The following is a 27970-nucleotide window of genomic DNA, read 5'->3' on the forward strand; positions in this document are numbered from 1 at the left end:
ATGGTTTCTGTCATCCCAGCCAGGCTTCCAGAGAAGCTGCACCAGGGCTGCTCCGATGAGACCGTGGCAATTCTGGGTCTGCTGGGGGGCAGAACCACCATCTCCTTCCTGTCCTGGAAGTCCATCGAGAAGCCTCTGGTTTGGTTGAGAGATCTCAGGTGTCAACTGAGGAAAGGGGAGGTTGGGTCTTCAGTGTGGACTTACAAAAGACATATTCCACGTCTCACTAGTTAAAAGTTAGAGGAAGGGTTTTTCCAACTTTTACCAAAATACTCACCCATTTATTGGGTTGGAGCACGCAAAACTGGAGCCCCAGAAGTCTGAAGATGCAGACTTGTCCTTGAAGTCCTAGTGTGTCCCAGGTTTGGTTGGATCTACCAAATTTATAAAGGATTCAGGCTTTCATAAAAAAAAAGGTACCATTTTGGAAAGCACTTGGGGATTTTTCAGCATGACAGATGCTACTATGTAAGTGCAAGACAATTATCTCCTTCTATATGTGGGTAGCTGTCTTATAAAAAGGTATTTTGACTTAGCAAGTCACTGCAATAAAGTGGAATGTGCAGACACAATACTTGACTGCCCCCACATGCATATTTCAACTTTATTAAATCTTATTACAATTAAAATCTTAAGTCTTCTTTTCTAGCACAAACACTCTGTGCGTGTAAGAACACATGCGACAGCAAGTAAGCCTTTTAGTACATTATTAATCATCAAACCCAAGGATTAGGAAGAAAAACGTTTGCATTTTATCTCTAATTTTTCCTTTTTTCCCTCCTTTTTTTCCTTGCAGGCACAACTGTCTCAGGCTTTAAATGGTGTTTCAGATAAAGCAAAGGAAGCTAAAGAATTTTTGGTTCAGCTGAAAAATTTATTGCAGCAGATTCAGGTAACTGTAGAATATTAGCTGTTTTGATAATACAGTAATCAATAGGACTGAGTGAATAATTCATTTGATGACTTTGTTTCCTGTGCTATTCTCATCTTTCCTGGAATCATCTAACCTTTCTGGAATGGATTTGCTAGGCAAAATTATTCATCTAATGGTGCCTGAAAGCCCGTCTTAGCTTCTAGATTGTTTGCTGTTTATTGCAGGAAGCTGATACTCAATACTGGACATCTGAGCTGTGTTGATTAGTATTTGATTGAATCCATTGGTCATGCTTCTGGGCTCCTTCCTGACTGGAATTGCTTGTATCGGGCATGTAGGATAAGTTCTCATTTTAACACATTCAGAATTTACTACTTGTTTTTGATCTTACATTTTCTAAAAATGTACTTATTTCTGGACAAAATCCAGTCAACCTGTTTATTAGAGTATTTATGGGAAGTCAAAAAAAAGAAGAAACAAATGCTGCTAAATCAATGTGGTCACGTAGTGAAGCAGAAGATATTTTCATGACTGTAATTGCTTAGCTTTAATAGTCAGAAAAGGGCTCATGGTGAGTGCAGTAAATGAGGGCACAAACCCAAAGTCCCGTTCAACCAAATTTAGACTCATCAGTGCTGGAGGTCAGATGGCCCTTAAGGTCCTTCTCAGCCTGCAGAGTGTGGCTGGAAATGTGCCACCATAGTTTGAGCTTCACGGTGCCCGGGAGGGGACACTCGTAACCCACAGTGCACTGTGACAGTGGGTATTCTATGGGATATGTACGTCAGCTGCACTGCGATAGGCCCGCTCTGCTGCTTGATCGTCTTTTACCAACAAGCAAGCCCTGTTCCTGTTACTAACAGAAAGCCACAGCAGAAGTTCAAAAATCTGTATTTGGTTTAGAATTCAATCATTAAAATTCTGCTTAACACTCCAGATGATGAATTTGTACCCCAAATGCTTTCCAAGCTCTCAGGGTGCCACCCCCACAGTCTTCTGTGGCCATGTGGGCAAAGAAATAAACCAAAACTGGGAAACCAGTAAAAAAAAAATCACATTTAACTGAAAGAAACCAGTGTGAAGCCACTGACTGGCACATGCCATGTTTTAGACACAGTGTGAAGTTTCTCTCAGCTGACTTTACCTATTGAAAAGTTATGTAGCTCATCTAATCTAGTCATTTGGGCTTTTTTCATTGTCCAAGAAGGACAGGCAGCTCTAGAGAGCAGTTCTTACTATAGGTATGGATAGCTATTAGGATGGGATAACTCATCTAATACAGTAGTCTATCACTTCCCTTGAGTCATTTAGCTCCATTAAAAATGTATTTCCCCCCCTGGAACCTAAAGGTGGCCTATTACAACTATTTATGACTATGCTGTAAAGTCCTTTAATGTGTTTCAATAAAATCACTGCCAAATAGCTTTGCATAAGGGAGCTGCTACAATTAGATCAAAAGACCAAGCCATTTCTTTGATGCTGCTCATTGCTTAAAATGCTAGAGGAGAACTCAGAAGAAGGAATTGTATCCAGCAATCACCCTCTAACATTTAGGCATGTCTGGGCACAAAGCTGAATCTGACCCTCACGTGGAGCCAAGTCTCCAGCATGAATCTGAGCGAGGATGTCAAATTTCTGCAAACCAAACCAGCAGGACTGATCAGCTGTATATGAATTCCTAAGTAAAACAAGGCTAGGGCAAAACCCTGAGATCATAGAATCACAGAATCATAGAAGGGTTAGGGTTGGAGGGGACCTTAAAGACCATCTAGTTCCACCCCCCCTGCCATGGGCAGGGACCCCTTCCACTAGACCAGGTTGCTCAAAGCCTCATCCAGCCTGGCCTTGAACACTTCCAGGGATGCGGCATCCACAGCTTCTCTGGGCAACCTGTTCCAGTGCCTCACCACCCTCTCTGTGAAGAATTTCTTCCTGACATCTAATCTAAACAGATGTCATCCACACACTTTAACCCTTAATGAGTTCCATGGTTTTCTCTCATGACAGATTGCACTCTTCCCAGGTGATGCTCAAGCAGCATTTGATGGTCACACATACTGGGGAGCACTCCTGGTAGGCAGGTTTGGTAGAGCCATGCTGTTTGAGGGGAAGAAGTTTAGATGTGTGTATTGGGTTTGGCCAGTAAGGTTTTGGTAGCGGGGTGGGCTACAGGGGTGGCTTCTGGGTACCCAGGCTGGAGCAGGCTGCTCCTGAAGGACTGCACCCTGTGGGAGGGACCCACGCTGGAGCAGTTTGTGAAGAACAGCAGCTCCTGGGAAGGGCTTATGCTGGAGAAGTTGGTGGAGGGCTGTCTCCCGTGGGAGGGACCCCATGCTGGAGCAGGGGCAGAGTGTGAGGATCCCTCCCCCTGAGGAGGAAGGAGCCGCAGAGACAATGTGTGATGGACTGACCACAACCCCCATTCACCATCCCCATGCACTGCTGGAGGGGCTGAGGGAGAGAAATGGGCAGCAAAGCTGAGCCTGGGAAGGAAGGAGGGATTGGGGGGAAGGTGTTTTTAAGATTTGGGTTTATTTCTCATTATTCTACTCTGTTTTGATTGGCAACAAATGAAACTAATTTCCCCAAGTCAAGTCTGTTTTTCCCATGACCATAACTGGTGAATAATCTCTCCCTGTCCCTATCTCAACCCACGAGCCTTTCCTTGTATTTTCGCCCCCTTGCCCAGTTGAAGAGGGGAGTGACAGAGCGGCTTCAGTGGGCACCTGGCCTCCAGCCAGGGTCAGCCCACAACAATGTGTCGGGAGCTGATCTGTGCCTTTTGGCATCTGGACCAAAAAAATGTTCTTGTGCTGTTATTTTGGGGTGAATAGATGTAGTCTTTTTGCATAGATTTAGACACAGAACCATGTATCTCAGAGCAGGTTATTTCTAGTAGAAGTCATGATGGTTGACACACACACATGAGGCATTTACCCCTCAGCAAAAATGTTTTTAAAATGCATGTTTACACAAAGGAGTGAGCAATATGTACATTTTTTTATCCTGTTTCAATGCACAGCAGACCAGCCAGCCATCTGCACTCTATCTCCTGAGTTTGTCAGAGCTACCAGGAGCTGTGCTTTTCTCTTGCCTGGGGCAGTTTGCAAATTCAGTCTACTTTTCTTTTCCCTGCTTTGCAGATCTCGTTTCTCCCTCTTTTTTTTCTCTTCCCTTCTCCTGTCTGAGGTCACTTTTAAATCTTTTGGTCTCTTCAGAAACTGCCTGTTCCCCATTGCCCCTGTTGCTTCCTTGCTCCTCCTTGTTGCTGTCATTATCTGATTTTCACATTTTCCCATCTGCTGTAACAATTTTGTCCTTTCTCACACGAAAGAGGCGTATTGCCCAACACCCCATTTGATGTGTGAACGGGAAACGAGGAGAGAAATGATGCGCTACAGCCATCAGCTGATTCAGGCTCTACACACAAACCAGCACTTCAAGAGTAGCTGGATGGAAACGGGCTTGAGAGGGAGTTGTGTGTGATACAAGCTGAAGAGGGAGAGATGCAAACAGGAAGAGTCTAAGACAAACCTGTGAACAGTAACTGAGCCGTCTGGTGTCTCTCCCCTCACCCATCCTGCTGGCAGGTCTTGGACTGCAGTGGTGGTTCTCTCAGAGAAGAGTAACCCACTCAGCTGGAGAATGGAATGCATGGATCACAGTGGGAGAAGGGCATACAGTGCTGAAAATTTGCTTTCAAAAGAATGAGGACAAAACAAATGAACTGAAAAGAAAAACACAAAACAGAAGAGCTAAGAGATAGTAATGAGTTAGGGGCGTGTGATGGCTTGCTTCCTTGTTTTTTTCGTTTGGGTGTTTAGGAGGAAAGCTGATAGGACAGCTGAACATCTCCTAAAAGAGGAGCTTGGAAGTTTTCTCCTTCTTCTAGTCTGACAAGCCAAGGAAGAGAGGGAGACCTTCCCTTTGAGTGAGAGCTACAACATCAGTTCCGCGGACAGAGAAAGCTATCCCCAGGAGCAGGGGCATCTCCAGGACCTTGTAGTACCGTCTGCACAGATTTCTACAGCGGCAGGGGGTTCTGTGGTAGCATAGTTTGCTCCCTGTTGATGGGACAGGGGTTTATTTAACGCTGAGTGACACCCAGGCACTACTCAAGGCTCAGCATTGTATGCCTCAGATACTGCCCTCTGCCTAGCAGAGTCTTCTACCACAATGTGAATAAAAAACTGCCATGTTTTGAGTTTTTTTTAAAGCTAATCAAATACATGTTTCCACTGCCAAGTGCTGGTTATTTTAAAAATAGTACTTGAAGCAATAGACAAATCTCAGGGCTTTGTACCTGATTAATTTCCTTGTAATAAGCCTGTAGATCAGATTCTGGTCCATAATTCTGTACTAATTGCCATGGTGTAAAGCCAGTGATTTCAAAGTCACTACAGTGGGATAATTAAAACAGAATGGGGCGGGATCCTCTTATGTATGTGTATGCACTGCATATGTTGTGTTTTACTTTATGTTGTACTACATCTATTGTCTGGAAAGAGCCAGTAAATCAAGGTTTTAAATAAGGCCATTTGTGGCATAGCATCTTACTGTTTCATTTTATGGTATGCAGCTATTACTGGTACAGCTATAATGAAATCACAAAGACAACAGAAATGCCATGGTCTTGAAAGGAAACATTTTGTGAATAGAAAAACAGGTAAGAATGAGCAATAGCTTAAGCTGTAAAATGTGCTTTCTTCGATGAGTATGACTCTCACCTTCTTCTAGGAGAACGGGTTGGATTATGAAGCATGTCTTGTTGCTCAGTGTGACGCCTTGGTTGATGCGTTAACGCGACAGAAGGCAAAACTGCTCACAAAGGTGACCAAAGAGCGTGAGCACAAGCTGAAGGTGAGCACAACTCTCATGAGCTGAGCACGGCTGCTGATACCTGGTGTTACTGTGCATTTTGTCAAGTCCCCAGCCCTTTACACCATGAAAATTCTTAGTAACCAAATCCTGAAGTCCTTTAGCAGGTTCCAGCTCAGCAGTTTCATGGAATTGTGCTTATACACTTAAAATGATGCATATACTTCAGCAGTTTGTTGAATCAGGCCATCAGTCTTTATTTATCTGATGGTTTGGAGGTATCTTTTGAAAGGTGATTATCAGTGAAACCTGTGTGGACCATCTGCCCAAGTAAAATGTTGGGATTTTGGTGTCTCTTCAATCCTTTGAAATTCAGGCAAGCCACGTCCAGAAATCCATGTGCCACTCAAAAGTTATTAAAGAAATGCAGTAAAGGGGGGTGGCGAGGAGAAGAAAGCTATAAATGTTTGAACAAAGTGGCAGTCAAGAAACATTTAAATAGGCACATTGCTTGAAATGTTGAACTGCATATGTGATTCTGAGGTACTATAGTGCCAGTAACATTAATAGTATCTAAGACAGAAGGAAACATTGAAGTATCTAATATGCCAAACAATGAATAAAATCTACCTGAGATCAAGCATTTAAATCCCCCCATGCTTAACAAGAACTGACACTTAGGATGTACTGCTAACTAATCTTGCAGTTTATTCCTGTTAGGCTGTTGTACCTCAGGACTTGTGCTATAAAACACGGTGCTATGAGACCTGGTCTACAGCCATGTGGCAGCAGAATCAAGTCCAAACTCTGGAAGAATGAGATGCAACTTTTTTATTTCTTAATCCCAGCAATATGTTCTCAAGCAGAGCTGGATCAATGGAGAATTGTTAAGAGAATGGTAGACTATAATCTGCAAGAAACCACTCCTGCAGTTATCCTCTATAATATTTGCCTTTTAAGTGAAGGATTTTTTTAAAAGCCCAGATTTTAGTGAAAGCGTGATCGCAAATGTGCCTACTGCAAATGCAGAAATATGTTCTGTGCTTTTTCTGCCCCAAGCAAGCCTGATCTTTGAGCAATTAATCTGCTCTGAAAATTGAGATTCCCTGTGCACAACATTTTGCCAAGCTAATTATCGGTATTTACAATACAGAGCAAGTGAGTGTAGCTGATGGAGATACGGCAATGGCCATATGGCAGCTCAATTAAGCATAGCTTTAACACACTCTTCCATTCGTTTTCTCTTCTGAAATAATCTTGTACAAGTTACTTTAAGCCAAGGCCGTCATCAGAACTGTACTGATGCTTGTTTTCCAGGTTGTTTGGGACCAGATAAATCACTGTACACTGAAGCTACGCCAGTCAACAGGGCTTATGGAGTACTGCCTAGAAGTTATCAAAGAAAATGATCCCTCTGGGTTTTTACAGGTATTTTTCTTTCCAGTGTTCTGGGGGAAAAAACAGAAAAGATGTTAAAGTTAAATCTAAAAATGGACAGCTTTGCGAATTAGCCTCTTCCACGTCAGAGGCAGGTTCGCCTTAACTCCTGTTAGTACTCTCTAAAAGCTCAGATAGCTGGGTGACGGCACGAATGTCCCAGCGAAGGGATGGCCTTGCATGGACACACTCTGACCGAGGAGAGGACTTAGCAGTCACACCGCTTCCCTGAATGCTGACATCTTTCCTCTTGCCAGCCCTTCCTTCTGGGCTGACAGAGAGATGCTGTGCAGTTAATTATAACTTTCTGCAGAATATTATTTTATTCTTATCTGGGAAACCCAAGACGGGGCCTCACAGAGCTCTCTGATCAATTTGGAAAGGTGTATGACTCAGCAGAGCAGTACTTCTCCCCTTTGTGCTTCTCCCTGTTGCATTCCTCTTTCCCACATGAAAGAGTCGTTTCAACATCTCTCCTGTGAGGAAATCCAGCCTTAAGGACTTGCCTGTAGCTTTGCTTCACTGGGGTTGTTACGTCTCACAGGGCTATAAGACCAGTCTTGTAGCTGGAGGATCCAGGTACCCCCTCTTTGCAAAATAGGGTCTAGCCAACAATTGCCTTAATTTGCAGGATATTGTTTCTTAGGTGCAAGCAGTGAAAGTGTCTGTTGATGAGATAAAATGTAACAGTTTTATTATCCAATGAATTATGTTGCCTAATTAATTCTATTATTTTTATTAATTATCTTATTTTTTCCTGTTAACTTTGTTGCCTCATTAGTTGCCTAAGAAGAAAGGCACGTCAGACAAAATGATCTCCACGTGGCTGTCAGCTGAACAGGACACACTGCACACAGGAATGCAGGAGTGTCAGGGGGCTGTCACAGCATCCCTAAAAACCAGGATAAGAATTAGCCAACTTAAACCTATTAGCACTCCAGATTGATTGTTACTGTCACGTCTGGTCTCAGGCAAGAATGAGGAATGTGTGGTGTTTATTAATCTCAAGACTACACAGATTTTAGCAGGACAAATGAAACCTTTAGATCTTATCTATGTGTTAGCTAGATACATGCTTCGTTTTCATTTCAGCTTACTTCTCCTGTGACCTTTGTGGCTTCATTCTTTCCAGTCACCTTTTATTAGAAAGTACTTTTGGTTTTGCCTTTTTCTGGCTTTTCTAAGGATGCTTTCAAGGCAATCATCAAACACTGAGGCACTGCATTACATAGAGCAACTACTGCAGCCAGAACATTGAAACAGCCAAGGGATCCAGCATCCATCCCGTCAGTGACTCTGAGGTTGCAGGACGGCTATAAGATGCTCCTCCACTGACTGCACAGACTGATTAAGGGCTGCTGATGCAGGGGCTCAGACAGGAGTGTCTTCCAGTAACAGTAATGAGGAAAGGTATCTGAACACCAATAAAGAAAAACTCCTGTCTTACCTATCCAGAAGAAAATTCTGCTCCCTGTGACTTTGAGTAGGCTCACTGGGAGGGACTCCAGATACCCAAATGGCAGCTTCACTGAACTCAAGGACAGTTGAGTCCACTGATTTCCACAGAGCCAGGGTTTCACTTCCAGAAGTCCATTGAGATCATCTTAGTCTGACTTTCGGCTTAATTGTCTGTGGGCTGAGTCAAAGAAAATATTTAAAAAAGAAATTCAGTTTTGATGTAATGATAGAAAATCTGCCATATTCTTTGAAAATCTGTCTGACACTTAGCACTGTCACTGTGAGAAATACACACCTTCCTTCTCATTTGATTTTTTTTATTCCTTTCAGCTTTCACCCACTGAATGATCTCTGCTGGATGGAGGGACTCTCTAACATTTAAGCATCTTTTTATGCAACTGCTTTTTAAACAGAGAGCAAAATGAGACTGTGCAGATCAGAGAACAGAGTGCAGAAGTATATGCGGCAGAGGCATGATACACGGCACAGTCTCAACAGGCTTTATAAATGTGATTTTTACTTTCCTACTCTAAGATGAGATTTGTTTCGAAAAGATGAGGTGAAAGGATGCAACCTAAATGGACCTCACCCCAAAACGACCAGATCCCATCTCCGCTGTTGTGCTGTTGTATTCCTGCTTTTTTTTTTTTGTACTGTATCTCAGAGGCACTCTGTCACTTTTAATGTGTGCACCTGCCATTTAATTATAAGCCTGATACTCTCTTTCAGATTTCAGATGCTTTAATCAAGCGTGTTCAGGTATCTCAGGAACAGTGGGTCAAAGGAGCCTTGGAGCCAAAAGTGTCAGCTGAGTTTGACTTGACCCTGGACAGTGAACCTTTACTGCAGTCGATTCACCAGCTGGATTTTATTCAGATGAAATGTAGGGGTGAGCTTTTATGATTTTCTTCTTTATGTTTTTTATGCATGTTTTGAAACAACGCTGGGTGGGATGGGGGCATGGAGGGAGGAAAGAGGAATGACTTGAAATTGCTGGAGAGTTTTAAAAGGTTTTTAAGCAAATTCCAATTACTCGGAGTTTCCTAGAAAGTTGTGCTCACCTCACTTGCAGTGTGACCTGAACAAGCTCAGACAGAGATACCAGATGCAGTTAAAGATTTGTACAGATAAAATCTTCAGAGTAAGGCTAACTATCAGCTGTGAAGATTAAAAAGACATTAGCTGTGTGAAACTTTATGCCATTTTACAGCATTCCCAGATTTAACATGGTTAATTCAAAATACCATTTACCCCTATCTTGTCAGGAACAGCTGAAGTAATAAATAAATATTCAGACACACACTTATGGTCGAATAGGGTAAAGAAAACCCTTTGACTTATATCTGGACTGTGCTGCAAACAGTGCCCAGCTTAAAAAAGAAAAAACAAACAAACATCTTGAGGCAGAGATTCACAATGGGAAGGTAGCTCCATGGCTATACCCTTCCTTGATTCCAAGTATCAATGATCCCGGGAGACACATTAAAGGGAAAGGAGGTTTAAAAAATATTTAACAGCAGAAGCTGATGAACAGTAGATGCCATTGCCAAAACCAAAAAAAAAAAAAATCACGTGCTTCTAATGAGCTTGTTTTATATGGAGCAGGATGAGAACTGCATCAGAATTAGAGAGATCCATAGAGCAGCTAGATTTGAAGGCCATTGTGGTCCCTGGGAATGATGCCATTAGCTTCCCTCAGTGGTGATTCAAACCTTAATTATACATGTGGGTGACAGGGTAGAGGCTGCCAGAAGTCAATGAATGAGTTAAGGATAATCGTGTTGTGATGCCGGATGTAGTGGGTTTTTTTTTTTGACTCTAAGCAAACATAAAGATTTCTGTTCAGTTTATCTGTTCTCTCTGGGCCTAATTCTGAACCTAAGAGACCGAAGATGAAGTGATTAGGGTGGATAATTTGGCAGATAAGTATGTGGAGAAACAAGGCTGCCAAAGGCCGCTCGCCAAGAATGGTTTACATCTGGCATAAAGGGGCTGTGATAATGTTACTCAAAAAATACCTGTGAACTGCTCCTTGGAAATATTGACAGCCAGGAATGCAGAGTCAAGAGAGAAGTATCACTGGTAAAACTTCTCCAAATACTGTCTGCACTTGTCTTTTAAAATCAGTTTATATTTCATGATGGCCATATTTATTGTAAAATATATTTCTTATTAATCTTCCACCACTCTCCTTTCCAAATGCATAAAGAATTTAGTTAAACTATCCCCTTAGATTGCTAATTAACCACAGTTCACTTGAGGTGAGAGCAGCTTAAGTATTTGGCTTTTGGACATTCATCTGCCTTTAAGCTTGAAGACTTACGAGACTTTAATTGAGCCAGATTCACTGGAGCTTTATGAAAGTTAGTGCTGTCTGCTACGCTCTCATTTATCATACGATCGCAGTGAAGCTCTGCTGCTGAGCTAGACATACTCTGAGGGGCAGAGGAGAGGACAGGACTGCTTCTGCCCAAACGTGTGCAGAACTAACGAGCACCCTTGCACTTTGCTTCCCGGAAGTACCCTAACAGTTATCCCTCGGGAAGGGCTTTTCCTCGAGCTGTCTTGGCCTTGACCAGGGACTACCTGTTGCACGTCCCATCAGGCAGGTCAGCACAACTGGCGTGACCGTGTGCACACTGTGCCAAGGATGGTGGAAACAGCGTTAACCTGGCTGCCATTCCGGAAGGTGGACAAGAGACAGCATTATTCGTGCCTCTGTGTGCCCAGGCAGAACAAGCTGCTGGGTTCCGAGCTAGCATTCATAGGTATCAAGGATTGTTCAGTATATAGAGGTGTATTTATATTTTTCAGTTTATGACAGCAAATCTATTTGCATTTAGCTGCTCAGAATGACACTTTGCCATTCTTTTTTCCTGAAATTTTACTTCTGTGGCCTCCACCAGCTCTGCATTATCTTCTCGTCTATAGTGGCCTTGCATTTAGAAACACAGATACCACAGAGCAAGGAACTCAGCATTTCAGCAGTGAGCACCCAGACTCACTGGGAAGATGACTTTGCTGACTGTGTGGAGCCGCTGGTGTTGCAGGGTGATGTTTGGCTATTTATCACCATCAGGACTTGTTTATTTCTGAGCCTCCAATTTCATGAAGAAAAATCTTGGTGTCTCTTCACACCTGCTCCTCTTTCTCCAATCCTACCTACCCCAGCGCACCAAGTCATCAGTCTTTGCCAAATGTTGGGGAGTGTTATTAGGTCACTATATTGGTTGATCTGACAAAAGTAGGTGCATTAAAGACATAGGAGACGATCTGTAAAGGGAGTTTTGGGGAAACCTAGGACAACGCAGCCAGCGTGGCTTTTCCAAATGCAAGTTGTGTTGTTCCAAAGGCTTTGCAATTTTAAGTTCTGTACTGTTGCTATTCAATGCTTAGTGCATGACTGAATTTCTTTTTTTTTTTTTTTTAATTTCAAACTCTGGCCTCATTCAACCTCAGTGAGCTTGCATGGGTCATTTAGAGTGAAAGCATGCTTGTAAGTAAACATTGATTCACTGTGTTAGACGAAGAATGAAAATGAGAACAAGTCACATTACATTTGCTTTGGTGACTTGTTCACGTACCTTACTGGTGGACCCTCTATAAGCCCAAACGTAAAGCTCATCTCTAAATAAAGATCAGGGGGTGGTTTTAATTTTACAGAAAGAAGCAGCAATTTGGTAACAAATTAAATGTGCAGAAATGTGATAGGTGCAGAAATAATGCTTAAGCACTCATGTTGACCAAAGGGCCTCACTGATAGCCCTTTGGCAAGAGTCATACTCCCCAGGCTGGCTGACCTGCTGAGACATGTGCATGGCTGGCCTTCTGAGCTTTCCCAGATCCCTTTCCTCTGTCCAGGTTTTCTTCTCTCTACTGCTTTTTCTGAGTGCCTCGGCACAAAATTCCTGTCCTCTGATGACTGGCTCAATATGTACATCACATTTCCTCAGTTCAGGCTACGGACACAGGCAAATACGTGTTCCAGGTTTGTTTTGTTCAAACAGTTGGAACTGTCACGCAATCTTGGTTTGTTGTAAAACAGAGACTAGGTACAAAATAGGAAAAAATATAGCTACTCTCTACTTTTCTGTACCACTTCTGAATACGGACTCATATGCCCCTTCTCCTTTTCAGGAGTACTGTCCATAAAGATTCCCCGGACACATCTCTTGCCGCCCATCTTCTCTGCTTCTCCAGCCATGAGCTGCGCAGCTCTGAAAATGAAAGAGTAACCGTTTCATCATAGGTGTTATCCCTGCTTCTGTCTGCTCTGCATCATGGACCCAGGACTTTTTCTGTGGTCTTTCCTTCTCTCTCGATAATGATGTTTGTAGGGCACTTGCTACATCAGTGACTGAGGCTATTACAGGGCCAGACTGAAGTTTTGGAGGAGGTCAAAGTTTTCGTGTTTCTGCAGGTCCCATTCTTTTGCTGCATTTAGACCTTTAAAAATTAATCTGGAAGGTGGAGAGCATCATTGCACAACTTGCTTGTCAAGAGGACAGATAACAGACAACATCTTAGAGCAGCTACGCTCTACCCTGGGAGGAGATCAGCTGTGAGATACATTGAGCAATGCATTTTGAAACTGCTGAGTTGACATGAAACATCAGTGTCACATTTTTTAGCTAAGTGTGATGTGCATGAAGCACTTTTAAAATAGCAGGACATCATTCAGACTCATTAATAGGTCTTGCTGTGCCAATGCAGTATCATTTCTCCCTTTATAGTTTTAATCTTTTCCTTCAAAAACTCTCTAGAGGGCTTTTAAGTTGAACAAGAAGTGGGACAGCACTGTAATTTAACATCTGAGTGTTCTTTTTTTTTCTGACAGCCTATATTTTCCTTTTCTTAGTCCTGTCCCATCGCTCTTCTCTATGAAGTATATCCAGTGTCCTGATTATTCAACTCGCTTCACACTTTCCTATGACTTTTACACCAAGTGTTCACCTTTTCTCCTCCCAGAGGGAATCTGAGATCACGGCAAATCTCTGCCTGCCCGTGTCCAGGGGAGGAGGCAGGAGGGCAGGCGCAGCGAGCACCATCCATCAAAGCTGCACAGTGGCAGCTTCTTGCCTTTCCTTCAGCTGCTGTAGGTTGTGCAGCTCAGGCCACAGGCTGGCCAGAGGGAGTAGGAGGCTGATAAGGATTACTCACCAAAACTTAAATGTCCAGTGGCACAGCACAGCAGCCCAGGCACTTCCCCATGGCATGTGTGACTGTCACACGTAGGGCCAAAATTCATGCTGCCCCTGGGAAGTGGGAACAACAGTACTTTCCTGTATGAAAACATATTCTAATCCTGGATGGCATTCCCATTTCTGTAATTTAAAGGGACTTGTAAAACATTTACCACCATCCCCCCCCCAAAATTCTGCTCTTTTTTTTTCAGCATTGTGCATTACATGAACAGTCCCTGAAAGCCTCCTGTCAGCATCCCTAGGCAATTTTTGCAGGGGATTGGAGAGGTTAGTAGTTTATTCAGAGGTGAGGAGGTGTTGTCTGTTTTGCACCTTATAAATTTCAGGAATTAGGTGTTCATCTGGTTTTGGGAGAGTCTCAGAAGCAGCGAGGACAGTGAATGCCTCCTGAGAGGGTTAACCAGTTAGCTGAAGTGGCAGGAGTGTGGATGGCTGATACAGCCCTGTCTTCTCCCAGGCTCATCAATCACTGGAAATACATGGGCTAACAGATATAGAAAAAACTCTGAACTTTAAATGGTTCAGTTAAAAAAATCCCATTACTTCTGAATTCGTAGCTTTCAGGTTTTTGACTCTGGTAATGTCACATTTCTGTTACTTCTCCAGACGCAGTGTTTCCTAGAGAAAAGTCTGAACTTGCCATGTGAAAAAACAAGCAAGGTTTTTATTTGTGACGCCGTCTGAATCATCCTTAAATATCAAGGAACAGGAACAAGACTGTTTTTTTCCTCTTTTCACAGAAAAACCTTCAAGAGCTAATTTATAAAGCTCTTTTGTTTCAGACCACAGTCATTCTTCTGGGCCACCAACCATCCGCATTCACTACGGTGATGAATAAGGCCAACGGAAAGCCACGGTAGCTTCTGCGCTGTTTATCACAAGTGTGATGTTGACTTTCGTGCCACTTGGAAAGTGGGGGTGAAGCCTTAGCCCCATCGCACAGTAGCATCCACTTTCCCACAGACTACTTGGTACACAAAACGTGAACAGTCCTCTTTTATCCGGAGAGGTAAAATAGGACGAAAGGAACAGCTCAAGGGCTTAGCTCTCATGCAGACAGACAGAGGAAAATAAACCAGAGGCTCAAAGCAGAGTAGATAAAAGAAGAGCAAACTGACATTGTTAAGAGCTAAGTCAATGAATGATCAGACCACTCAGCTCCTTTTAAGACACGGTTGAGCTCTGCAGAAATGATCCTGAACAGCAAAATTCAGCCTTGGGCAGAAAACCAGGCAGGGTCTCTGCATCACTTACATCCCACTCAACCTGTGTGATTTCAGCAGTGCATAAGACGCATGACAGATCTCCGCAAGACCAAGTTTTCACTTAGTAATTTCCAGCAAAGCGTGGATAGTGAGAGTTCAGTTGCATTTAGCAGAGAAGGTGCGGTGGAGACCTCTTTCCCACAGAGGCACGGCTGAATGTTTTACTCTGTTTATTTTTATTTTCAAGATGCTGGTCTGGTCAACAGCCTCTTGGTGTTTTTCCCCAGCGAGTCACTGAAAAGGCATGTTTGGTAGATAACTTCCTGCCTGTAATTTCTGAGAGGAGGGAGCCACAAGCAATCTCCTGTGGTGCAGAAGTTCCTTTTGCTACCCGAACCTAAGGATTTAGATAAAATTTGCAAACAGAACAGTTTTCTTCAACACTTTCTTTTAAGTATGGCTGCCACAAAGACAACATATCCAAGGTGGTTTGGGTGAAAAATTGGCAGGGTGGGGTGTTAGATTAGATTTTTAAAAACCCACCCTATTTTGTGGAATTGCATTACTGCTGATGATGGAGTTCAGGCTCTATTTGATTAATAACCCAGTTATTCGTTAACGAGCTGGGCTTCCTGGCAGCACTGCATCTTCCATGCCACCCCGTGGCCCAAGATCCCCTGCTGCTCCCTCTCTCCTTCTGGGGAGAGTGGGGACAAATTGCTCTACCGTGAGAAAAAAATTATTCCAGCCAGTGACCCCTGGGAAGGAAACCAGAAGTGAGGTCCTCAGGCTGTAGTTCTTACGAGGCACCAGAAGCATGTCCAGATATGTTTCTGTTTACGTATTTCAGCCAACTGATTTATTTAACCGAGTAACAACGTTTTGTTATATCATTTTTACTGCCTTTTGTTTCAAGGAGGGGAACGGGCCCTCTTCCTGTCGAACACTGACTCCCCTGCGAGGGGAGGGGGGTGAGCGTTCATCCCACTGCTTGCAGCACAGACTAATGGGGTAGGGCAGAGTTACACTAATCTGTACCCAGTTCCTGTTACAGTGCCACCCGTCCCATTACTGCAGCTGGAGAAGTGTTGCACCAGAAACAACAGTGTGACATTGGCCTGGAGGATGCCACCTTTGAGCCACAACCCGGTGGAGGGTTATATCTTGGAACTTGATGATGGAGATGGTGGCCAATTCCGAGTGAGAATTTCATTCAGCATTTATTTGTGTTTCTTTGTATGTGAGTTTCCTCAGGATATGGATTTGTGTCTGTCCGAGGGTGGGGAGAGGGGGTAGGGAAGATGCAGGTTGTCAAAACGTCCCGGCTTCCATCATGTGGATGTAGAAAGCAGTGCAGATGCTGCTTGTTAGAAAGACCCCCAGCTTGGGTGGGAAGTTTGGTTGAGGTTATTCTCAGGGCTTTGGCAAAGGGCCTTGAGGTCCCCCTGGGGTGTACCAGAGCATAAAATTCCATACTAGCCTACAGGAACTGGAAGTGGTTCATTCCACAAAACAGAGGTTTCTTTGAAGCCCCTACTCTTGTCTGTCCATAGCACCCTGTTTCAACAGATGAGATTCTTGGTCTGGAAATGCAACTCAATTTTTCCTGGCTTTCTGAGTAGAAATGGGATCCTGCATAAAATGATGGGATTTCTAAATCTTTTCTCTGAGAGTGGATGAGACCAGGCTGGTGGAAGCATTCTGCAGACACCCTGTGATGGGGTTAGTAAGTCTGGGAAGGCATCCCAAGTGCTGTCCTTACAGACCCTCAGGGTGGTGCCACAACTGCTTGCCCCAGGCTGCAGGGTATTTATAGGCTCCCATCCCTTCTTGCCATGTCCAGATAAACAAACTACAGAAATCATTCAGTCAGCTTTCTGCCAGCCATGTCCTGCTGGAAGCAGTTGCCCTTCCTCCTCAGGCAGTCTTCATGCTCCTGTTGCTCCAGGACCAGGCTGGCCTGGTGCATTCCCTATTGGGCCTTGAAAGCATCTGGAGATCATTGTGGAGCACAGCTGCTCTCTTCACAAGTGGCAAATTTTGCCAAAAACCTGTGATGACATTTCTTCGGGAGCTGCAAACTGGCTTCCCACTGGAAACTTAAAGGTTTCTGCTGCTGAAAATGGCCTGGCATGGGTCCACCTAAGGAACTGCCTCCCTGTGCCAGACTGCTACACCCATAGCCAGCAAAGGCACCTGATTTCCACGCCTCTCATTAGTAGAGTCAGTGATATTGGCAGGTCATTCTGAAGAGGGTAGTGTGTTTGTGAAAGGTCTCCTCAGTTCCTGTGTCCAAGTACCATTTCAGGTGGGTTTGAAGAGGCTGGTCTCTACTGCAAGTGTGAAAAGGCCTTTGTGAACGGCTGCTGGGAGCTGCCGATAGAGTTAGTAGGTAAGAGTGTCACTTCATGGTGAATGAAGAGTTAGGGACAAGGTGTTATGGATTCCAGTGCCTCGGATAATAGCCCTTTTCAAGTGCTATTCACATCTAAATAAATACTTGTGAATAAAGAAGATTTCAGGCTGCTGCTTATCCAAGCCAGTTCGTGTGGGGGTTTTTGGTATCTACCATAGGTTTTAGGACTGCCAGGGCTGCTTTGTCAAGATTTTGGATTGAAGAAGATACAAAGCCATCGCAGTCCTTGAAAATGTAAGGTGACAGCTTCTCAGGGAATGCTTTACTTGCTGTGGTAGAAACACTCAGTTTTACTCACTGAAAGATAAACTGCAGGCTTTTCAGCAATGCCATTTCATTGCTGACCCTTTTCATGAAGGATTATATATCTGAAACCAATGACACTGACTGCATTTTATCAGTATTCAATGCATGGATTTAAAGAATGTTTTTTGCCTCCCTTTGTAACAGAGAACATCAATCTAAATAAACACAAGCAGTGAAGAGTGGTAAAAAAATGAAATGTATTAGAAAATGTGAGAGTTGTCCTACAAATACAACATTTTGCACAGACAGCATATGTTATAACATGGAGATAAATTAAGCTATTCTATTAAAACTCTTTTTTCTACCCATGAAAGATTATCAGCTAACTCAGGACCCAACAGATTTTGTTATTTGTAGCAGCCAACATGGTATCAAAGTGGTCGAACACTTGGCCTGCTGTAAACTTAAGTAATCCCTTTCTCATTCATCACATACTTAATTCACTTTAGATTCATATCAAAGAGCGTTAATCAACAGGACTACTCTTTGGCACATACATAAGTGTCTTAACTGAGCTGGGGCCCGAGTGGTCTGCTTAGTCACAGCCCTAAGCTCTTTAGGGCCTTTGCTAAATCTATGGTTTTCACCAAACTGAAGAAATAGGAGGTGGAAAGGAATTGTGGCTTTCAAGCAGTTGCTAAAACAGGTTTTTTTCCTTTTCTGTCATTTTCTGGTCAGTTTTCCAACAAATGTGATGTTTCTCGACTTCTTTCAGTTCATCATAGGGTGTATAATCTGACTGATCCTCTTCATCAGTCTTCCTAGATGTTCCTCCTCCTGAAATATTTCACATCACACAAGGGCTTGCTTTTAATAAATCTTTGCAGACTTTTATGATGTCTGTGTTGTCTAGTTGCTGCTTGATCATGTGGTGCATGTGATCCTAATCTTTAGATCAGTTCCTTCTGGCTCTGTGTTTGCAGGTTTCAAAATTATATTTTAACACAGGCATGAGACAGCAAAGCTTTCCAACAGAATAAAACTGTGCTTACTTGTTTTTTTTATTCTTCCACACCCCCCCTTTTTTGGTCCTACATAAATATAAGAATGGCCTCATAGCCCTTAAGATCTTTCTGTGTTGCCCTTTATTGCTGTACCTTTCCAGCTTCATCTTCACTTTAGTGTCTCCACTGCTAACCATCCGTGATGTCTCCACTGCTGTGGCTGTCCATGTTACAACAACATAACTTCTATAGAAGCGATGAGAATTGTTCACTTGTGGCTTAGATTTAGAAGTCTTAGCATGACTGATCACAAGACATGGAGAAACAGTTAAATTATGTCCTTTTTCCTCTCTCTCCTTTCTTCTTGGAATGTTTAGGAAGTATATGTTGGCAAGGAGACTCTCTGCACCATTGATGGCCTTCATTTCAACAGTACCTATAATGCAAGAGTCAAAGCTTTCAACTCATCGGGAGTTGGTCCTTACAGCAAGACAGTTATTTTACAGACTTCAGATGGTGAGTTGGGTTTTTGACAGTTTCTAAATGAAAAGCTGCAGGTCTCAGAGGCAGTACATTTGCATCCCTTTTTATCCACTAATATCTTCAGCACCTACTGGCATGGAGATTGTGGATCATCTGAGCAGAGAGGCCAGGAACTGAGTGTGCACAGGGACTGAGTTCTCATTCCTATAACTTCTGGGGATTTTCCATTATCTTTAACGCTTTGGGTTTCAAATAATGCAGTTTTATTTGGCTGTGGAGGTCTGGGGTGTAAGATTCTTATATGCTTTGCCATACAGAAGCAGTTGTACAACACACGGGATATTTTTGTGCCACTCCGTCTCCCCTTTTCCATGTGTCTTTGGAATTTGCCTTTTTCTTCAGTACTGCTTCAATTTCACAGCAAGGTTTGATAATAGAGAGATGGGAATTCATGCTTGTTCCTCTATAATTATACTTGACATGCATACGGGCATTACAAGAAGTTCTTCTTCATTAATGATATTGTAATGAATCCAGAAGTGCATGCTATTATAGCTTTCACTTTTATGCTGTGTTGCCAAAATAGGACAGTATAAAATATTTATACTTTAAGAGCTTTATCTGGTGGTGGGGTGGGTTTTTTTTTTCTCCTTTGCTAAACTAGTGAAGTCGGCTCTAAGCAGCACGGACACAGTGGAACTCCATTTCCATTACAGGCAATCCTGAACCAATTCACCTATGTGAACAGTTTCCATAGCATGGAGAAGCCTTTGTCTCCTCGATGACTTTCTTGTTACTGTGGGAGAACAGAAAGTCACTGCCCTTAGCAGCTTACATTCAGCAGAACAAGCACAGATAATAGAAGGCACTTCTAAGCTGAAAAGCAGCAGGGTACTGGCTCAAAGCAATCTTGTGTAGCTGCCTACAGTAACGAGGAAAGACTGTCTTTATTACCTGAAAAGTGCAGTGGGGTCTTTGTGAAGGCAGAATCTCATTCTCCTAATTGAAGTAAAGCAGGTGACACTTGAACACAGCCCATTCCGCCATAATCCTGCCTTTCGTCTACCCCTTCCACAGTGGCATGGTTCACCTTCGACCCCTCCTCAGCTCACAGAGACATAGTGCTGTCGAATGACAACCAGACTGCCACCTGCAACAGCTACGATGACCGGGTTGTTCTTGGCACAGCTGCCTTCTCCAAGGGCGTGCATTACTGGGAACTGCATGTGGACCGGTATGACAACCATCCAGATCCAGCCTTTGGTATTGCCAGGATTAACGTCGTCAAGGACATGATGCTGGGCAAGGATGACAAGGCATGGGCCATGTACGTTGACAACAACCGCAGCTGGTTCATGCACTGCAATTCTCACACCAATAGGTAAGCGCTGATTTTCTCATTACTGACCCCTTTTTCTGCTCTGCACCCGAGGGAGGGGTCTCAGCAAGCCATTTAGTCCATCCCCCTGCTAAAAGTAGTTCTTTTATTCCTTCTTAAACATCACTAGTGGCAGTGATTGCACATTAGCAATCTGTGTTGGTGTTTGTTATCCTCACTGTTAGCAGTTTTTCCTAAGGTCTAGCCTAAATCCCCCCTGCTGTGATTTAAGCCTGTTATTGCACGTCCCACACACAGAGTCTGCAGACAGGAGCACGGTGCTCTGGGATGCCGGATTTCTCTCTCATTGCTAGAGGAGCATGGGGAGAAAGGTGGTTGATTCTCTTCCTTAGGAGGAATCTTGGCTGTAGGGTTGCACAACAATTAGGCAAAGCAGTGGTGACCGCCTGTCCAAAATGCATGTGTTTATTGCCAGCCCCGAAAGCTGATTAAGGGTAATGCTGTAGGTCAACACCTAGGGTGACCTGGACACAAGGGACTGTTTGGCAGTGAGGGCTTAGTGACAGCTTCTGTCCAACTGAGCCATTGTACTGAAGAGCTTTGAAAAGTGTCTCAACTAGAACAACCAGCTTACACAAAGGAGGATTTCAGAATGCTCCGGAGCCATCGTTACCAAACACCCCATTCTCCCACCACTCGGAGGCTCTGTGTGCTCTATGCAACAGAGCGATGGGACCATGTTCTAGCTGAAGCTACCTCCAGGGACAGATCACACAGAGATAGCGTGTATCAGGATAGATCCAGTGTTGTGCCGACACAATTCCATGGCTTTCAGCACTTATGACAGTGACCTCTGCCTAGTGCTGACCATGTTTCCCAGACCTGATGCTGGACTGTGTAGGGGAGACAGGGTCAGCTTCGCTTGAAGCTCCCTGAGGTACCACCAGAGCAGAACTGCGCTGCTCTCTCTCTCTCTCTGTCCCATGAGAGGGTCAGCCCAGATGAAGGTCAGCTGGGTACTATGAGAACTGAGACCTTTGAGAAGATCTCAGCTGAAGACTGTGATTCAGGATCCGAAGTTCCTCGATGGCCTTGGAAAATGGTGTATTTGTATAGCTACTCTATCACGATGGGAGATTGATGTACAAATAAGTTGACTGGTCGAGGATATGTAGCAGGTCTGTGGCAGAGTGGGAATCAATGTTGATTTAGTTGTCTGCTGACTGTCCCAGCAGGTCTTCCATGCTCACTAGCTCAGGTGTTGTTTCTGTTACACCAAATGATTAAAAGAAAGGCTTGCCATGATTTTTTAAATGCTGAAATGCTCAGATATTATCTCCTTAAAGTGCTAAGTTCATGCCAACATGTACTGTATCCTAAAGCTGGTTGTAATGCCTCCTGTTGAATAGTCATCTATACTCTGAAACATACTTGTATTTTAGGTAAGCATACTGCAATATCTGGGAATTTTTGTTTGAAGCATAATTGATTTCACAGTTTATTACGGGCAGGTGTAAGAACCTTGTAGCTGGATCAAAAGCTATCTGAAGTCAATTGGAATATTTTCTGGCATATTTTCAATGTCTCCAAAGACCTTAGATAATGTCCTAATACAATATAGATTCAAGTAACATCAGTATAATATCAAAAGGTCCTCTGTCCCTTTAACATCTTGATTCGATTTAGGGCGGAAGTAATGTTAAGCTGTATTAATTTTAATGCTCTTTGAAACAGCTTATGTTTTCTGGAAAAAAGCTGGCAACCATTCTGTGTAGTATTGTCCCAGAAACCTATTTTATGGATTTGGTCCTCAGCATGCTCATCCCAGCAAGCAACACACAAGCTAAGCAAAACCCCTTTTTCTGGGAAACAAACAATGGAAGCACTTTGGATTTCCAATCACCCTGCTTACATAGGAGAACAAAGTGCTTTGTGTTGATGATAGTTTCCTGGTTTTTAATAAAGCACAAGGGCTTTGCAGGCACATCCAAGGCATGGATAGACCCGTGGAATATCTGTTGAAGTGCAGTACACTTGCAAAGGGCATGTGGTGTTACAAAATCACATGCGCTTCAATGAAATTAGGTCTAAGCATTATATTTTTAACCGTGACAGTCAAGTAGGTCAGTTTTTTAACTCATTAGCTGTAATAGTCTTGTGGAAACAGTTGTTGCTGCCTAGCTGTTTTTCCCCACTGGAAGCAAGTGCATGACAGCACAGTATGACAGCCCAAAGGAATTTGATTGTCAGGTTTTAGCCTTTTTATCCTTTTTTGGATGTTATTGTGATAGAGGTTACATCTTCATAATCATTTCATGCTTCCTAATCTTCATGAGAAAAAGAATTAGGGCAATAAATAAATGACTAGCTTCAAGGATAAGATGAGGTGGAGCGTGAGAGACCTGTTCATGGGACCTGCCACGTTTAGAGTACTTTCCTATTCTTTTCACTCACCGCATGGAACATTGGACCTGTCTCAGGATCAGGATCAGGAGCGTCTCTTCACTGACTTAAGGGGTCTCAAGACCAGGTTTTCATGACACAAAAATGTTATAATTGACTGAAAAATACTGTTGATAAGTTACTGTAAAGCTCATGATCAAAATACTGTTAACAGAGAGTTAAACTAATTCTTCAGTTTATTAAAGTGTTCATAAATTGTTAAGCTTTATTTTTCAATAATAGTGAAACTTGTTACTATTCTTAATCCCTCAAGCTAATCCATGCAGTCCGATTCGGCACATTGTCGAAGCTGCTGCTGAAAGCATCTTAGAATAACAGCCTCCACTGTACAGGCAATGGCATTTTTCATGGTAGCCAATTTCCCCTTTCCATACTCAGGACTTATCATTGCACACAGAAATAAAAATGTGCAGGACTGTGAGAAAAGAGGTGTGAGAAGTGGGATTTACTTGAAATAATTAATAAGTGGTGTGAGAAGTGGGATTTACTTGAAATAATTAAAAAGCAGCGCGTATCTTCAAAACTGGATTATCACTTAATGAGTGCTAAGTATTTATTGAAGAAGTATTGTAACAAACAGCTGTATTTTCCTTTTGCATGGCCTGCAGATTACCAGGGGCCTATGGTATCGCTGTCATTAAGTAGTTAAAAAAAATGCATTACAGTAAAGCAGCAGCTTTTTTACAGGAGAAAGAAACATCAGTTGGAGTCTCTTGAGCTAGCTGGCGTCTCTTATTGCAACTAAGACACTTATTAGAAAAAATATCCTGTAATACTGTCTAAATGATGCACAGAAGAGTGAGGAAGTGTGCCCTCGCTTGCCTTTGCCCTGGCTTTGTCCTGCCAGAGCTGATTGCCCACTGTGGGGAGGTGGTGGCCGAGGAAGGGGTCAATCTAACTGCTGAAGTCCTGCAAGACTTGTGGCATCAAGGAAGGGAGAGGGTCCCTGTCCCTCTGCTCTGGCCCTGTGCTCCTGTGACCCCCGGGGATGCTCAGCCGGGTCATGCACTCCCCGTGGCTGTGGATGCAAGCAGCATCCCTCTCCACATCAGCGGGGCTGTTGCCGGGGGCGTTAGAGGGGTCATTCAATGTCACTGTGCAAAGCACAGCTAATTAGCCCACAAGAAGCAAATTAGCTTGTCATATAGGAAAGAGCCTAATAATCTCAAAAAGGCAAAGTTGCTGTTTCTGTTTCCCTAAGAGGATCAATGTCATTTAAAAGGATGTCATAAAATCTATTTTAATATCACTGCAGGATATAAAACATGGTGCCCTACAATCAGAGCTGTCCTAAACAGAGAAAAAGAATAATGCAATCTATTTGTAAATAGCTCTAGATCATAGTACTGTTGCTTCCCACGATCTGGATAAGTAAGCATCTTAACTTTTGTTGGAAAATAATTTACGTTATGGTTTTGGAGAGTAGCTCAGCGAGAAACCTATTAATGCTTATAGGACCAAAAAGCAAAGAAAAGGAACCTGAGAGTGCTAAAGTTTGAAATCTAACACATCTCAGAGCCGATTCGTGATTCTCAGCCATACTGTTATTGTTTGCAGAGCTTTAAATGGAGAAGTCAGAATAGTATTCTACACTCTTACGCCACAGAGAAGACACCCTTTGCCTTCAGAGGAAATGCCATCTGCCACATTTGGGCTAAAGGAAATCGGTTTATGACACCTAGTGGACAAGATGAAAATTTCTTCCCCTGCACTATGTTCTTCCTAATCCTCTTTGGATGCCCTCCCCCTCTTTGTATTTTTGATGTTTTGCCTACGTATTGTGATAGATTTTATGTCCAAATTGCATTAATCTTGTGAATGCTGTGTGCCTGAGGGGCGTGCATGGGACAAATGACAGCTGCTTCCTTTCCTACTGCAAATTATTTGAAATCTGATTTACCCTGAACAAATTGTGTCAGGCCGTAAATCCATCACGGAGCCTCCATGATATTAGGAGAGTAACAGTGCCTATGGCCATTCTGCGTATCTAGTAGATTGTTTTGTTCAGTGCTCTTTAAAGTAATACTGGGTTTGACTAACCCCCAAATCAAAGTGCATTAATGTCAAGTCACTCAAGCCTGTAATGGCTGAGTCTGTCCTGGCAAGCTTCCATGCCACGGTAGCTCTCAGCAGCTGCTCCTGACACAACCAATTATCACTGGTATTAATAACCCTGCCTGCACACTTGAAACAGCTCCCAGCCCTATAGCTGAGCACCTTGTCTGTCAGGGAGCTACGTTTATCCCTAACCAGCCCCACCTTCCCTTCCTTCCCCAAAACCACTGTTTGTTGGCCCTGTGCTGGCTCCCTGGTCTCTGGAAAGCTGGGTCCCCTTAGGGGATGCCAAGGTGACTACTCAGACTGGAATTCTGGGTCTCGAGTTGTTAGCAGGCATAATAATTAGAAACAAATGCCCAGGAAACCAGGTTTTTGCCTTTTCATTCCCTGCCGTGCATCGCTTCACTATAACAAGGGTGCTTTAGGGAGCGGTGTCTCCAGGACTCCTGTCCCGCATGCTGACCTGCTCACGTCTCCATCCCTCCTCAGCTGAGGGGACCTGTTAGTTCTGGACACCATTTTCAGCTCTTAGACTGCAGTTGGAGGAGAGATGGACCTAATTTCTAATTTAGGATCTCCCCACTAAGCTCCCACAAACGTGGTACGTACGTACCAGTCATTGCCAAATGCCACGGGGATGATCATTTCACCATGCTGCTCCACTCCGCCTTTGCTTAGCAGGACTGCCTCGTCCAAGAGAGAGCAGCGGCGGTGTACAGCTCTGCCTTCGCCAACACTGTGTCCCTTTGTACCCTAGGACCGAAGGAGGAGTTTCCAAAGGTGCCACCGTGGGTGTTCTCCTGGATCTGAACAAGCACAACCTGACCTTTTACATAAATGGGCAGCAGCAAGGGCCTCCAGCCTTTGAAAACGTCGAGGGAGTCTTCATGCCTGCACTGAGCCTCAATCGGAACGTCCAGGTACGTCTTCTGCAGTTCTTCTCAGGAGAACGTATGCTACCGGCCATGGCTGCTGGAGCTGCCAACATCGTCTATGGGTAGTCAGTATGGACAGGGGCCCTTTCCTTCTCCGACTGACGCCTGGGCTACTAACACTTCTTGGAAAACTGCATTTGACCTTCTGCCTCGCCTCACAGATGTGCGGAATAATGCTGTAAAAACAAGTGAAAGCGCCTGCACACGCTGATTCCTACACTTTGCTGCAACGCTCCACTTGGAAAGCAGCGGTGCTAAGGCTTCCTCCGCCAGTTTGACTTGAAACCAGGGGTACCCTAATTCCTTTTAGATCTTATTTGGATCTTATGGATGTGGCTTTGAGCAACCTGGTCTAGTGAAAGGTGTCCCTGCCCGTGGCAGGGGGGTTGGAACTAGATGATCTTTAAGGTCCCTTCCAACCCAAACCATTCTATGATTCTATGATTATTTGGAGAGTATTAACATTGACAAGAGTCAGACGTGAGCAGCACAGTGGTAAGGAGAGCAAAGGCAACGTAGGTCAGAGAATGAGTGCAACAGTCAGCACGTCATTCCTGCAGTTTCTGAATTTTGGAGATTGCCCTCTGTTCCCAAGAGGATCTCTTCTTGGAGGAACCCTCTTTAAATGTAATGCATTTTTACTTCAAGACTGCTGCATATTGCCAGCAGCAGAACTTAGGGTAAGGGAGAACCTATGGAAAACACCCAGGAGTCGGAAGACTGAAGGAGGTCAGCTTAGGTCAGGCAGGACCAACTCAGCCAGGGTGGAACACTCCTCATTTAGAACAGCCAAAGTGAAACCAGGGACCTCGCATGGCCTTACTAGGACAGGAACACTTAGCAAGCGTTACCGGTGACATCCAGATCTTTCAGGGAGGTTTCATGGCTTTATTGTATTTGATGGAAGACACAGGCACTTCTCTGGGCACCTCACTGCTGTATCCAACACGGGTTTTTACTCACAACCTACCTTCAGTTTTAGCTACCTACAACCTTCAGGTAAGTACCTGGCTTGCATTTCCTACCACAACTGAGTTAAGGCAGAGCATGGCCAACAAGGGGACAGGGGGAAACTCTGAGGTTGAGCTTGTGTTTGCTGTTGAGTGGTGTGCTGGTAGGGCTGTGTGGGAACCCTGACCTTCTAGAGACAGATACCAGGTTACAGAAGGAGCACTAAAATGTCCTGTGCTCTGTCCTGCCAGGACAGCAAAGATAAATGGATTTTCTTATATTTAGTACGTGGGCTCCACTCTGCGATCCCTGTCTTGAAGTACTCAGGGTCCCTCACACACTGTGAGTCTAGCAAGAAGCTGCTGGTGGCTGGATTTGGGAAGAGATACAGACACCTGGCTTCTAGACCCCAAGGTGTTCAGAAGGGAGGGGAGAAGAGACTTGCTTATTCCAGTACCTTGATATCATCTCCGTTAATATTCTTGAAGACTTAAACCTGGACCCCCACAGCCCTTCCCCTGTCACTGACCTGCTCTTCACGAATGCTTTCTGCTGAGGATGTCCCAGTTTTGAACCTACGTGTTATTTCTTCTTTGTGCAGGTGACCCTGCACACGGGACTGGAGGTGCCACAATGTGCAAAACAGCCCAAGTTGCCCAACAACTGATGAAGCCCCCGCCCGACCCTGTGCTGGATTCTGTAAGCTTTCTCAGTGTGATTTGGCACTTTCAAGTCAGTAAAAAAGCATTCTCCTTCCTGACTTAAAACATTGTACAGCATGTTGCTCACCAAATCATCCGCTGGTTACAGCTAGTCCGCTCCATTTTGAATTTAACAGCCATAGCAAGCATACCCGCTGAACTGGCACTCGATTGCAGGTACCTGAACATATCTACGCTGCGTTGCACACCTATGTACACACATGTGCACACACTCGCACACCCCTACATCTATAAAGCGAAAGGTTAAATGAGTGTATTGTCTCTCTCACGGCTGGATTTGTGCTTAAAAGATATTAGGGATGCCAGAAAAAAATGGGTAAGACTAAGACTGAGGGACAGCGGCTGTTGGAGCAATTT

The 27970-nt window shown here is 43.8% G+C and overlaps 1 protein-coding gene across 1 annotated transcript; it reads left to right on the forward strand.

The window, feature by feature from the left end:
• TRIM67 (tripartite motif containing 67) lies at positions 1–27558 on the forward strand. The gene is made up of 10 exons (XM_010153124.1): positions 1–138; positions 797–892; positions 5612–5734; positions 7010–7120; positions 9317–9476; positions 16051–16196; positions 19040–19178; positions 20223–20526; positions 25763–25925; positions 27493–27558. Exons 1-10 carry the CDS (start codon positions 1–3, stop codon positions 27556–27558), a joined length of 1446 nt encoding a protein of 481 aa, XP_010151426.1.
• Positions 27559–27970: the final 412 nt, after the last annotated feature.

Source organism: Eurypyga helias, unplaced genomic scaffold, assembly GCF_000690775.1.
Source record: "Eurypyga helias isolate BGI_N326 unplaced genomic scaffold, ASM69077v1 scaffold14216, whole genome shotgun sequence".
NCBI lineage: Eukaryota > Metazoa > Chordata > Aves > Eurypygiformes > Eurypygidae > Eurypyga > Eurypyga helias.